The following is a 14,621-nucleotide window of genomic DNA, read 5'->3' as shown; positions in this document are numbered from 1 at the left end:
TGTGCACCACCATGCTTAGTTTGAAGACAACATTCTTTAAAAAAATTTTTAGTTGTAGATGGACACAATACCTTTATTTATTTATATGTGGTGCTGAGGATTGAATCCAGTGTCTCACATGTACAAGGCAAGTGCTCTCTACCACTGAGCCACAAGCCCAGCCCTGAAGCCCACATTCTTAATCCTGCATTCCAGGTTTATCAAACCAACAGGCCAGAAGATGGACTCTGACTTACAGAGTTCTCATGAGGCTCAGTTCTCTCCCCAACCCCCTTTTCAATAGCACTAAAGTTATCACTGAAACTCAATATGGGCCATAGACATCGCCAGAGATCCTGACATTTCAATCTATCATGAAGTTTTATTGCCCATACTCTGACAGTCTGAAGAAACCAAAGCAAGTGCAAAACCAGGTATGTCTCTTAGGTACTATTACTATGACTCAGTGACGGGAAGCTTGGATTTTGATGCCAAGACCCACTTTTGCCAAATTGTTGCTCCGGTCATGAAATCGCTTCTCTAAGCTTGTTTCCTTGTGCGTAAGATGAAGCTCATGCCCCTGACCTCGTGGGGTTACGGTGAGAAGTACAGGATGCATTCAGAGCACCAAGTGCAGTCCCTGCCACACGGCAGGGCTCGAGAAACACTGGCTGTGATTACTGTGATCATCACTGTCATTCTGCCACACAGCTATGGCCAGTGACACTTGGCCTTTGCATCCGGCTGTGATGGGACACAGCTAACCCAAAAGCAGAACAAATGACAAAAGGCCTCGTGATATCCCTCCCCGGCAGTCAGAGGGACCACAAAGCCCCTGAGGTACAGGAAACAGGCTTGGTTGTAGAAGGGTCCCTAAAGCCTCTGTGACTGTCCAGCTTTCCTTGATGCACAGTTTCAAATAACGTGGCTGATTTCTCAGCCCACGGACATAAGGAGTCACAAATTTGATGTGAAGAGGGAGGCTGCTAGTGGCTGGCACATTAAAGGCTTGGAAGAGTGACAACTGGCAGCAAGACCACAGGAGAGAACGCAAACTCTGAAAAGCCATCAAGAGGACTAAAAGGACAGCTGCTGGGAGCTGGAGGGCAGGTGCAAATACACCCACCACCCAGAGACCAGAGGTCTCCTCCGCTCTGACATGAGACCTGGTCCCTGATATCTGGGCTCTCTTGGAATGGCAGGAGGTCCTATGAATGGCCAGATAATGGACTCTGACTTACAATACATGAATGGTAACTGTGTCACTTCTAGATAGAAGCTTTTGGAGCTGGTAGGTGCTTCATCCACCTGGGTCCCAGAATAAGGATAAAAATGACACTGAGCTGAGCCTACAGCTGACCCACAGAGGACAAGCAGCAAGGGCAAGAAACGAACTTTCATTGCTTTTGGGGGCGCTGCTTGTTAGCACCATATCATCTAGTCTATCCTAACACAATCCTAAAAGATTAAATGGGTCAGTTCACTCTAAGAAGTGGTGTTCTCTTTGGTATGCCCATTCCTAAGAGTCAATATTACATGCTGTGGCTTAATGGGTAATTTTAACCTAGATGGAAAATCTACCTAATCCAATGAGTCATAGCTGAACTGAATGGAGAAGAGGGTCCCGTTTCTAACCATTCCTTTCTCCTGAGAGGTCCCAGACCTTCTGTTGAGGGCTTTGCAAAACATACCTGTATTACTTATGGGTCTTAGGTAGAAGCAGGGTCTCAAGTGCTACTGCATTTGGGTGGTAACTCCTTAGGGCTGGTCCAGGGATCATCTTGTAAGTGCTGAGGGACTCTGGTCCCCACGTGGGGGCTGGAGGGCCCTACCGTGTATCTGAATATGCTCTTGTGAAAGGAAATCCATGATGCGTTGTTGAGGAAGAGCGCGTCATCACATAAAGAATCCAGTCTTTTCAAGCACGGAATATTTACAAAATGCACCTCACACATGGCCAACAATCAAGTTTCAACAAATGCTGAAGGATGTAAACCATGTGGGTCATTTTCTCTAACCACAAAGCAACTGATTAAGAAAATAATACCTACAGCTAGAAAACCCTCATGTGTTTGGAAAGTAGGAAACATAAATTTTAATAACCCAGGGGTTAAATATACCCCTCACTTAATCCTTCCAACTCTTCATAGTGCAGACCCTCACTTTAGAAATGCAGGAACTGAGACTGGGAAGAGAATAAAATCTGCTCATTCACCCAGTTAGCAATGTTGGAGCCAGGACTCCAAACCAGGCTATATAGCTCCAGATCCCTGGGACTTAATGACATCCTCCTGATGCTCCTAGGGTGCCACGAAATTCACAGATCCTCCAGTGTGCTTTTCTGTTTTTTGATAGCAGGGATTGAACCCAAGGGCACTTGACCCCTGAGCCACATCCCCAGCCCTTTTTATTTTTTGAAACAGGGTCTTACTAAGTTGCTGAGGTTGGCTTTGAACTCGTGATCCTCCTGCCTCAGCCTCCTGGACCATGGGACCACAGGCGTGCACCACTGTGCCCAGCCTCCAGCTTGCTTGGTGACCCTTGACTTGGACTACTGTGTAGATGCCCTTCCCTTTTGCTCCTGCCTGCTCCGGGTCCCCTCCCAGGACAGAGGCTAGGAGCCGTGAAGGTGGAGGTGGAGTTGCAGGCTGATGAACTAGATGCCTTGGAGTCTTCCTTTCCTTACAAACACTTGTACACAGGGCCCACGTGGTTAGTGAACAAAGAAAGACAGAAGGAAGAGTAACTTCCAGATGGCTCCCCCTCTTGATCTAATGCAGATTAAAGAGAGAGAATATTCCAAATCTATCATTAGGCAAACGTGAGTATCGATATCATTCAAATTATAAATGGAACAGAAAGGAAATTTCATCTTTTTTCTTTTTTTTGCCTCAGATCCTGAGGCAAAGAAGAAAGACCACTAAAGCGCCCTGCTTCTGAGCAGGTTGGTGGTTCAAGTTATCTGAGGTAACAGGCAAAACTGAGCTGATCCTAGACTTCTCTAGGAGTGGCCTCGGAGTCTGAGCTGACCAAACTACCTCCCTCTGTGGCAAGTCCTGTGCTAACGGTGACAGCACTACTCTCCTCTCTGCCCAAACCAACTTGCTCATTTGCTTCCTGGCAAAACCCTCAAACACCCAGAACTCTGAGGCACCCCTTTGTCCTGCAGAGACTCTCCCTGTCAGAACAATACCACCCGCCTCCCATGGGCTGGAGGTATAACTGAGGCCCAGAACTAGGCTTCACGCAATGAGAAAAATTGAAAATAAATGGCAAATCTGGTGATGGCCCATATCCTTGAAAATTACCTACAGTGCCTGTGTCACCAAGTGGCCCTGGGGAGGGAGAAGGTGGAGAGGCGGGGAGAGGAAGTGCCAGGCAGGCAGAAAGCCCTGAAGGTCTCCCTCTGTGCTCTGCCACAGAGGAAGCAGCACTGGCCCAAGGTGAGGCAGGAGGCTGGGCCGGGTAGGGGCTGAGTCTTCACCTCCCGGCTCCACAGGGCTCAGCCTGGGGCCCGGCTCTCCCCTCGCTCCCCCCACCCCCCCATTGCTTGTTCCCCACACCATCAGGGTCCCACAGAATCACTTTGTCCATCAGTTAATGATCCCTGTCACAACGTGAGTTTAAGATCAACAAGTCCAAGATCAAAGAACCCAGCTATCCAATCAGCAGGGTGATTAATCCTCTCAGTCAGTGAAAGAGAGTCCTGTGGACCCCTTCCGACAGGCTGTGGGTGGCCCCGGGAAGCACAGCTCGAGTGACCTTTTACAAATGGCCAGTTGAGCCTACAGACTAGACAGATGGTGTGGAGCCCCCGGGATGAGGGACGGTCCAATGCCTTCGATGAGGTCGTTCCATTGATCATAGTTCTCTTTCAGGTCTGAAAGGGGAAAGAAGAGGAAGGTTAGGCAAATCATTGTAAAGTGAGGCCAAAAAGGAGCTCTCGGGGACTCGGGGGTCATCCCAGAGAGGAGCACCTGGGATACCAGACGGACTGGCTGGTGGTTGTGACGGTGGGAGCAGTAACGATCACTCTGTGCCTTTATAAATGACTGACTTAATCTGTGGCAACTCAGTAATGATGTAACAGCTGGCAATACACCCTGAAGCAGAACCGTTCCAGGGAATGGTGTTTCACAATCACCCTATGGGCTAAGTGCCACTGTTAGCACTATTTTATAGTTGAGAAGCTAACCTGATTTGCCCAAGGTCAGCTGCAGCTGATAAGAGCTGGAGACAAAATTTACACCCAGGACAGGAAGGCAGAGAAAATGGAAAGTCGGCTTCCAGGCTCAGGGATGTTGCTAAACAAGAAGAGATCCTAGTACATGGCCACTGGGTGCAACTACCACGTCATCCCAGGCAGAAGCCACAGAGTAGCAATACCATAAAGCAGCATTAACACCAGAGTAGCAATACCACAAAGCAGCATTAACTCCAGAGGCGGCCCTGGGATCACGTGCAGAGTGGCCTCACGTGGCAAGAACAGTCAGGAGGATCTCGAGTTCAAGGCCAGCCTCAGCAACTTAGTGAGACCCTGTCTCAAAAAAAAGTCCAAAGGGCTGGAGGTGTAGCTCAGTGGTAGTGCACACCTGGGTTCAATCCCCAGCACCAGAAAAAAAAAGAAAGGGTCTGGGACTGGGGTTGTGGCTCAGTGGTAGATCACTTGCCTTGCATGCAAGCGAGGCACTGGGCTCAAATCTCAGCACCACACAAAAATAAATAAAGATATTTTGTCCATCTACAACTAAAAAAATATTTAAAAAAGAAAGGGTCTAAGCTCTTTAGCCAAGGGAGGAGGGTTCAGCTGAATGGGCAAACGGTGCCTCGATCAAGACAAACAGAACCCGGGACAAAGGGAGGGACCATTCTCATTTCTCTTTGGGTATCCAGTGCCTGGCATGGAGTAATTGCTCAACACATCAGTGCTACATAGTCACTAACTCAAAAAATATTGAACACACCTACTGTGTGCCACCTTCTGTTCTTAGTGCTTAAAATACATCCAAGAGAAAAGAGGCAGAAACCCTGTCTTTAGAGAGCTCATCAACTAGTGGGCAGAGAGAGACTCAAACAAAATAAATTATGGAGGATGTAAAAAGGCAGTAAGTGCTGTATGCGGGGAGGGACAAGGCTGAGGGCAGAGGTGAGGGTGCTGTGATGTAAAAAAGGTAGTCAAGGTGGAGACTTAAAGGAGGTGGGAGTGAGCCATGAGACTATCAGGGAGGAATGTTCCAGGCAGAGGGAGCAGCAATGCAAAGGCCCTGAGGCAGGAGTGTACCTGACACTGAGGGTTTATGTGGTGAGAGTGAAGTAGGCTAAGGGAAGAGCAGTAGGAGCAGAGGCCAGGAAGGACGGTCACATCAGACAGGCCCAGAAGGAATGAGAAATGCCATTGTTAGATTGAGAGCAAAGGAGTGACAAGATCCGACTAACTTCCTAAAAGGACCACTCTGGCTGCTCTGTTAAGAAAAGACTCAATGGGGGGAAAGAGGGACAGGCTGGAGACTGGCAGTAACTGAGGTGAGAGGTGACAGACAGGATGGGGCTGTGGGACTGGTGACATATATTCCTTTTTGTTGGTGGGGGGTGCTAGGGATTGAACCCAGGGCCTTAGATATACTAGGTTAAGTGTTCTACCACTGAACCACATCCCCAGCCCATTTCTGAGGGACTGGATGAGAGATCTTCTAGAAGTGACAATCTTTGACCTAAGAACTAACTGTAAGGATGGAGCTGGCACCATGCTCTTCAATCTCCAGAACTGTTAAATATACCTGCTAACTATAACTGCTAAATAGATCTCTTTTCTTTATAAAGTCTCAGCATCAGGCATTTTTTGAAAATATATTAAGCCAAGGTCCAAGCACTGAGCCCTGGAAGTGGCAAGGCTGGCTGGGGGAAGCAAGACAGGAGACAATCTATAGCGCCAGAAGCAAAGGCAGCAAGCCCTCCGCAGCGGAGGGCGTTATCAACCCTCCCTGAGCTGCTCAGAGTTGCAGTGAGATGAGGAACAGGAACTGGCTAAGGATTTGACATTGTGAAGGTCATGGGGACCTTGACCCCAGCAGTTTTGATGAAGGAGTGCACTGCAGAAGCCTGAGAGGACTGTGCTTAAGATAGATGAGAATGAGAAGAAAGGAATTAGACAAATAAAGACAGATGTCATTCTGAGAGTTGGAGGGAACAGGGAATGGGTGATAACTGGAGGGGATACTGAAGTCGGGAGAATTTTCTTTTTTTTTTTTGAGAATTTTTAATATTTATTTTCCAGTTATCGGCGGACACAACACCTTTGTTTGTATGTGGTGCTGAGGATCGAACCCGGACCGCACGCATGCCAGGCGAGCATGCTACCGCTTGAGCCACATCCTCAGCCCGATAATTTTCTTTTCTGCTTGTTTTGCAGTGTTGGGACTGAACCCAGGACTTTACACATGCTGGGCAGGTGCTCCACCACTGAGCCACAAGCCCAGCCCCAGAGTTTCTATTTTTTTTACTTCAACTTGTGGTCCTGAGGATTGAACCCAGGGATTCGCTACCACTTAGCCACGTCCTCAGCCTTTCTTTATTTTTTATTTTGAGACAGGGTCTCATGTCTCCCAGGCTGGCCTCAAGCTGCAATCTGTCTCAGCACCCAAGTCACTAGGGTTACAGGAATATGTCATGGCAACTGGCAGGTTTTTTTCTCCCCCATTTCTTTAGTTTTTAAGGAAGAAACTTTGGCATGAAATAAACCAGTAGAGAAGGATGATCTAAAGTAGAGGACAAGCTGCTGCTGTGACCACCCTGAGCAGACAGAAGAGCCGGCCCGGGGGAGGGGCTGCGGGGGTCTGAGGAAGTGCTAGTCGCCTCCAGTCGCCTTGAAGTGGGAGGCAAAGTTGCTGAGCTGAGAGACAGGCTGAGGCAAGAGGTGCCAGGGGTTTGGGAAGGAAGGGGAAGGTGTGAACAGTCCTCCAGGAGAGTGGGTGGAAGGCTGAGGAGCTGGAGACGGGGGCGCACAGTGAACACAGAGCAAGCAGCCATCTTCTTCCTGGAAGGTGACATCCTGGATCAGCAGAATGGTATTTTCAGGAGCTAGAGGTGCAGCTGAGCCACCTGCAGACTATTTTAGTTTCCATGTGACAACACACTGAGCAGCCACCAAAAAAGCTTTTCTCTTTGCCAAGCGAACAGCCCAGGCCGTCTCACCACCTTACCAGCTCCTTCCACCTGGGCTCGCTGCCTCTCAACTCATCCCTGCCCTCCTGGCCTCCAGCAGGCAGACTACGTTAAAAGTCTAACTGTGACGTTCTCCTGCTTAGAACCACCAAGGGCTCCTCCTAGCCTGTGGGATAAATCCCAAACTGATTCAGCAAACGCATGGGCTCTACATCTGCCCTCTGCCCGCTTCTCTACCTCTACATTTCAACAATTCATTATCCTGAGCTCCAGGTACACCAGAGAGCTTCTCAAAACTGATCAAGACCACTGCCCATGGGACTCTCGTCCCTTCCCTGCCTGGGAGCTCTCTTCTCCCGTCAAGATCAAGAGCAAGCTTCATTTTGTTTAGAAAACGCTTCAAACCTTAAGAGTCCAGCAGAGCCCGGCTCCCTTCTGATGGCAGGTGGTGGTGGCCTCCAATCAGACACCTGATTTGGGAACGCCTGGACTAGGTGGAACAGTGGCCAACAATGTGCCTTGGCAGGCAAAGATATGCTGATGCGATCAAACTGACTCTCTTGAGAATCTGGATGAAGACATTTTAAAAACATGGCGGAGAGCAGTGGGAGCCAACAAGGAAAGACCCAGGGGTAGGAGGAGTGGAATGAACGAGCGGACGCCATCAGCACAAGGAAAAAACAGCAGGAAGAAAGAAAAAGGCATCCTGGATGAACAGACGTGGACATCATGAGAGGACAGGTCAGAGAGGCTGAGCTGGCCAGACAGACGGGACAAGACGACAGTCCTGCAGGTGACGTTGGCTCATGTAACTGCACTAGCCCCTTGGCCCAGGCGCCCTCCCTTACATGAATTTCACTTTTTTCTCAAGGTAAGATAGTGAACTTGTAGTCTTTCCAACTAAAAGACTAGAATCAACCCTTATAACCATTCACATTCCCAGTGGCAGAGAGGGCTTGATGGCACCCTGGGGAAGACAGCCCCTCTGGTGGAGGAGACCAGAGCTCGTAAAGGCCTTGCCAATTAGCTGACAGTGACTTATGTCATGAGTCACAATCCTTCTGTGCTTGGTTTCTTTAAAGAACTTTCATGCATTTAGCTCAGTTATCATAATCTCCCTCGCAATGCAGATAAATTAGTGATGATAAGCCTGGGTTAGGACAGTGGCGATGGAGTGCAGAGGTGAGCGCACTATTTGCAGTGAGGAACCAAGGCTCAGCGAGGCTGAATGACCAGTAAGAGCCAGACTCGGGGTCCCCCAACCTCCAGGCGCGTGCTTTTTCTTCAATGTTATGTAACTCCTTGTCTTGGGGCTCAGCCATGTTCGTACTGATCACTGTGCTGCAGTGAATTCTAAGGGACCCCACATCTGCCCCCTGGGCCCCAGCTCTCTTCTTACCAAGATGCCTCTGCAGGAAGGCCAGCATGGCCCGCACCATAATCTCCTGACCTTGATAGGGGTCCAAGCTCCCACGGATTTGGGTGGATAAGAATTTCACAAGCAAGTTGCCCGTCACAAAAGCAAAGTCCGTTTGACTCCGATGAACAGAACCACTAGAGGAAGAGGAAAGCATTGGTAGGGTTGGAGATGAGGCACACCCGCGGAGCACCTGTGTGTCTGAGAAGCTTCTATGCATCGTCATGCATAATTTCCACAGCAACTCTGTCTAGGAGGTATTTTTCCCTTCAACAGAATGTGAGAAGTGGTCTGCCCAAGGTGACACAGGGGACAGGGCACCGAGCTAGGATTTGAACCCAGGTGTTATCACCAGACCTCAATGCCAAACATTCACCGCACACATCAGCTCCCTGTCACAACTGTGCACTTTGCAGTGCAGGGGGGTGGAACCCAGGGCTTTGTGCAAGCTAGGGAAGCCCTCTACCACCAAGCTCCACCCCCAGCCCTCTAAATATGTTTAATTCACAGGTGAAATCCTTACTAGAAGGTTCATTTTAGGGTAAATTACTCATAACTAAATTCACTATTCAATTCAACGAGGGATGGAAAATTTAAATGCTACATTTCTGTGTGATCTCATGCAAAAAAAAAAAAAATGATTTCTTAAAAATGCATTACTTGGGCTGGGGGTGCAGTTCAGTGGTAGAGCGTGTGCCTGGCATGTGTGAGGCACTGGGTTTAATCCCAGCACCGGAAAAAAATGCATTATTTGAACTAGAGACCATCATGTTAAATAAGAGGAAAAAGAAAAACAGAATTGGGGGTGGATCTCCTGAAAATCCAAGGGAGATTGTAGAGAAAAGGGGCCAGGAAGTGGGAGGGAGGAGGCAGAAAGGAGAAAATGCCGGGGAGTGAACTGGCCACACTATATTGCTATGTTGTGTGTGTGCAAATATGCAACAGCAAATCCCATCAATATGCACCAATAAAAATGTGAAAAAAGGGCTGGGGTTGTGGCTCAGCATCAAAGCACTCACCTAACGCGTGCGAGGCCCTGGGTTCGATCCTCAGGATCATATAAAAATAAATGAATAAAACAAAGGTATTGTGTCCAACTAAAAATAAATAAATAATTTTTTAAATGTGAAAAAATGCATTATTTAAGGTAAGAGAGCAAAAAAACGAATAGAATAATATATTTGGGTATCCAGCACGCAGTTTAAGAAGTAACACCCGCCAGAAGTCCCCTTTGCATGCCCTGTCCCAACTTCCCTCCCCTCCTCTCCCCAGTGGTCACAAATGTTGGAGTCTGGCCTGGACAGACATTCCAGCAGTCCTGTCCCCTCTAATGCCATGAAACCAAAATGAAAGAGGAGGGGCTGGTCCTAGTGAACAGCCTGGGCCAAGACAGGCCGGGGAGAAGCCACCGACCGTCAACAGACTGATGTTCAGGGGCTTGGCGCCAGGACATGCCAACCACCGAGTGACTCTGAAGGTCTGGGCACACAGCCACATCCCATTCCTGAAGTGGGAATTGGGACCCCTGATGTGTGTGCTGTTGGGCTCGTGCAGGGCAGGATCAAGCCAGGGCGGTTTCAGTCCTGTCTCTGAAAAGGTCCTCGTCACCTCCTATATAGTCAATTGTCTTTTAAGTCACCAGAAATTGTTTGCTTCCTGAAAAGTGGCTCCCAGGAGAAAACCAACTGATGGTGCTGGAGGTGAAGGTGAAGAGAAGGTGGTTTGGCTGGAATACAGAAGGTCACGGAAAAGAACACTTTAGAGTGACATCTGTAGATTCGAATGTTCATGCAAGTGCTAAGGAACTTCCAATGGATGAAGGTCAAAGGTCTCCCACAGACACTCTCCAAAAGACCCAACAAAACTCCAAGAAGGGTACGGAGATCTCTGGAACCCACCCAGACTCACACCCCTGCCTCTCCAACACGCAATCCCACAATGCTCTTCTACCAGAAAGCACCAGGTAAACCCTGTCGTAAAGTCAGATCAACTCCTGCAGAAATCCCTGTAGGTGGAGCTAAGTGGAGAAGAGGGATGGGAAGAAACTATAAAGGAATTAAGATTGTGGAATTCAGGAGCTATTCGGGTATTCTGTTAATTCCAGATACTACGAGACAATCCAGAAGAAATTAAGGGAGTCAATGGAGAGGACATGAGGTCCTGCCCACGGGGTTTACTCACAGGACAGTTATGATCCTGGACTGCTTGTGCTGGGTGCAAACCTTCTTCATCAAGTTGACGCTCTCCACTGTCTGGAATTTCTCGGCATTGATAAAGAACACAGGGCCCCGGGCCTTGGGGTAAAAGTCACGCTCCAGAGGAAACATCCAAGCATCCAAGGCCACAGCACATCTGGAAGAGGACCAGATATTTGGAGCTGCCACATAGAAAGAAGAGTCAGGGTGGTGGGGGAGGGTGGGGTGCTTCCCTCCAGTGGGCTAAAGACTCAGGAAGCCAGGGAGGAGGTACCAGGGCCCAGGCCCCTCAGTTAGGATACTGGATTTACCAGTTACCAAAGATCCTCTCCGACAGCAAGGACCAGACCTCCATCTCTGGACCTGCTCTCGGGGCACTGACTCCAGTCATGCACAATGGCACTTCAGTCAGCCACTCACCCATTCAGTGCTCACCGAGCGTCTGCTGGGTGCTTAACCCTGTGCTCTGGACACAGAGTTCTGCTTGAGTTCAGGAAGCTCCCAGGCCAGCAGGGAAGACTGACAGGCAAGGCAGCGGGCACCCAGCTCAGTGCCCCGATTCGAAAGGTGCTGGGAGAGCCCAGGGCCGGCCTGGCAGGGGAGGTCAGGAAGACCTCCTCGGTGCCGAGGGCAAAACCATGGCCCTACGATTAGTTACCACCCCAACCTGGATCTTCTCCATCTCAAATGATGGACACCCAAAGGAAAGTCTCCACTTCCTCTCCTTCACTCAACCCTGAAACTCAAAGTGCACCCCGTGTTTCATTCACTTCTCTCATCCGGCTCCCTCCACCCTCACGCAAATCCTTCACTTCTCAGCTCACGCTGACAGTCACCTCTGGCCTTCAGTCTGGTCCTGACACCATCCATCCTTCGCACAGTAGCTAGAGTAGCCACAGACTTTTTAAAAGTAAGATGCATTTTTTGTTTGTTTGTTTGTTTGTTTAAAATCTTTCACTAGCCTCCCCTCGAACTTAGAATAAAATCTAAGCTTCCCTCCCCTGGCCCAAAGGCCCTGTCATCTCGCCCCTGTCTTCGGTGCCTGTCCCTCACTACGCTCCGCCCACTCTGATACAGTCAGCATGTGTCCACCTCAGGGCCTTTGCTTAGTCGTTCCCACTAGTGGGGAGGACTTTCCTCTGGACCTTTGCACGGCTGGCCTCTTTGCCTTTCGTCTTGTTTATGTCTCTTTCTCAGAGAAGCCTGTTTCATGTCCAGCTCAACAGCCTGTTTCATGTTCTTCACTGCACTCAGGTGCTAGGCGCCTCCCTATCTGCTAGCTTCTGCATCAGGCTGCCCCTCCTACAGCTACATAATTCCAGGAAGGCAGAGATCTGGTAACCACTGAATATCCAGCCCCCCACAAACACACCTAGAACATAGCACTCACTTCCTGATACATGAGCACAACAGTGAATGAATGAGCCGGAGCATCGCTGGGAAACTCACCGAAACTGGGCTTCCTTGGCCAAAGCCAGAACAGCTGTGGCCCCTCCAAATGAATGTCCCATCACAGCCACGCGGCTCAAGTCAATGCTGCCCTGAGGGAAGCACAGAACTTAGCCAAGCCAGAAATTTGGGACTTTTTTTTTCCCCTTAAGGAATTCCTCAACAGCAAGAGGAAGAACCACTGAGGGGATGAGGAGGCTTGACACAGAGAAGGCCACCAGAGCCACACTGGGCCTCCTGCTGGAGCAGGCGCAGTGTCACCCAGTGGTAGAGCACTCACCTACTGTGGATGAGGCGCTGGGTCCAATCCTAGCACCACACCACCAAAAAAAGAAGATCCTCTTGCCTACGAGGCAGGCAGACAGTGCTGGGCATGAGCGGCCTGCTGCAGGCAGAAGTTCTGAGGACCATGCTTCATCTCACCTTTATTTCTGTAATCTTACCATCTACCAACCTACCAATATCCGGCATCGGGTAGACATTCAAATACCTATGAATAGGGGCTGGGGCTGCAGCTCAGACGTGTGAGGCACTGATCCTTAGCACCACATAAAAATAAAATAAATAAAGGCATGTTGTCCTTGTACAACTACAAAAAAATACCTGTGAATAAGTGAATGGACATATGTTGTCAGGTTCCACACTGGCTCGCCAGTTTAGAGCACGGCGAGAATAAGATCTGTCTCCGTCCCCCAGTGCCTTATGAACAGGTCCTGGGGATCCCTGAACCACACTGAGGGGAGGACAGGGGTGTTCCCATGGCACCTCCACTTTGCTCTGGAGCAAGGACTGTTTGTGCAGTCACCCACTCAGGTTCTACTTCCTCTTTGAGTATCTGTCCTGATTTTTATCCAAAGCCCAAAAGAAGAGAGAAAGAATCTGTTCATTCTAACATGATCTGGAAGTATCTATTTCTGGTTGTCCCCATGAGCCTTCAGGGCATGGTTATATAAAAAAACTGCTGCAGCTGCCTGCTGAGGAGGGCCAGACATTTCTCTGGCTTTGTGGCCCAGCCTCTGCCCTGAAGCCTGCTCCCTCACCCAAAGGCTTCCTGCTGGAATCCTCCCCTTCACTCAGCACCTTCAGCTTGGCCACTGTGCTGGGTGGACTTTTCAGCTTTTTAAAAGATAGGTCAATACCTTCAGGTGCCTCCGAAAACCAGAAGTACTGAGGGGTCTCTCCTTTCCCCATGCCTTTTCCACAGGTTGCCCACTTCCTCCCACAGACAGCTAACATTTTCTGCACGCATAAGCAAACAGGAATTCATTCGTCACCCTCTTTTTATACTAATGGTTCAGTATCAGGCTGTTTTGTGTAGCAATTCCAGCACAGAAAGAGCTTCCCCAACCTTTCTTACAGCTACATTTTATTTCCCCATGGAACAGACAGCTGGCTAACCACCAAATCGGTTCCTGGACGCACAGCTAGACTATTTCCCAGCAGTCAGATGAGGCCTCACGACTGAGTTCTGGCCAACAGAATGTGAGCAGAAGTGCTATCTCCATGCCCAAGGCTGGTCCACACCAACCCTCTCAGATGGACCTCCTTGCCCTCTCCCATTCTGTTGGCTTAATGTACACAACAAATCTGGGATTTACAAATGAGATGGTAGAATCCTAGGGTAAAAGGAGCCTCGATCCCTGATTCACCTCTTGCTCAGGGGTACCCCATAGACTTACATATGAGAAAAATAAATTTCAATAGTATAAGCCACTGAGATATGGGGTTTATGTGCTGTAGCAGTGAGCATTATCCAAACAATACAGCCAGGTTGCAGAGCCTATCAACCATCTCTGTCACTGGTAAACATTTAAGCTACCGTCAATGTCAATCTTTTGCTGTTACACTCTGTACAGGAAGAAATAACTTGCACATTAGCACACTTCATGAGGGCAGGTGTTACAGGATAAAGTCCCAAAACTGGAGATGGGAGGATCAAAGCACACATGCATCTGTACTGCTGAGAACTACACCTAATGGCTCTCCTCGGGGCAGTCCCTACTATCACCAGCCGTTTAGGAGGATGACTACGTCTCCAATGTGTCAACACAGGAAATAATCAAGTTTTACTTGGTCTGATGGTTGAAAATTACTTATGTTTTTTAATTCTGTGTTTCCAAAGGCTGCTTCTTAAATAACTGAACTGGGCCGTGGCTGCCCTTCCTCAGGTTCCCAGGCAGGTAGACCTGCACCTCTGCGCTCAGAGGCTGCTTCTCTAGAGGGGGGGACCACATACAGCAAGGCACTGGTAAAACCCTCTAGATTCTAGGTCCTGCCTCACTGCTGGCCATCCAGGAAGATGATTCTCCTCAGAGGACACTACCAGAGGCTTACGAGAGATTTTTTTTTAAAGAGGTTTTGAGCCACACAGCATAGTTGATGGGTCAAAAAATTCCAGTTTAAAGTTTGACTCTACAACT

The 14,621-nt window shown here is 49.0% G+C and overlaps 1 protein-coding gene across 4 annotated transcripts in view; it reads right to left on the bottom strand.

Annotated features, from left to right (window-relative positions):
- Positions 1 to 341: 341 nt before the first annotated feature.
- Positions 342 to 14,621, bottom strand: part of Pafah2 (platelet activating factor acetylhydrolase 2) — a 34,242-nt gene continuing 19,962 nt past the window's right edge. For 3 of the 4 annotated variants that reach the window (XM_015485477.2, XM_015485480.2, XM_048816057.1), the window contains 4 exons: positions 12,202 to 12,293; positions 10,739 to 10,909; positions 8,540 to 8,694; positions 342 to 3,859 (listed from right to left, as the gene is read on the bottom strand). In XM_015485477.2, the coding sequence (XP_015340963.1) occupies positions 3,765 to 3,859; positions 8,540 to 8,694; positions 10,739 to 10,909; positions 12,202 to 12,293 (513 nt within the window). In that variant the 3' untranslated portion in view covers positions 342 to 3,764. The remainder of the gene's footprint in view (positions 3,860 to 8,539; positions 8,695 to 10,738; positions 10,910 to 12,201; positions 12,294 to 14,621) is intronic. The other variant, XM_048816058.1, reaches the window with a different exon arrangement.

The sequence above is a fragment of the Marmota marmota genome, unplaced genomic scaffold (genome assembly GCF_001458135.2).
Source record: "Marmota marmota marmota unplaced genomic scaffold, marMar, whole genome shotgun sequence".
In the NCBI taxonomy this organism is placed as follows: domain Eukaryota; kingdom Metazoa; phylum Chordata; class Mammalia; order Rodentia; family Sciuridae; genus Marmota; species Marmota marmota.
The sequence above is the reverse complement of the archived record's forward strand: the minus strand, read 5'-3'. Positions and strand labels throughout refer to the sequence as shown.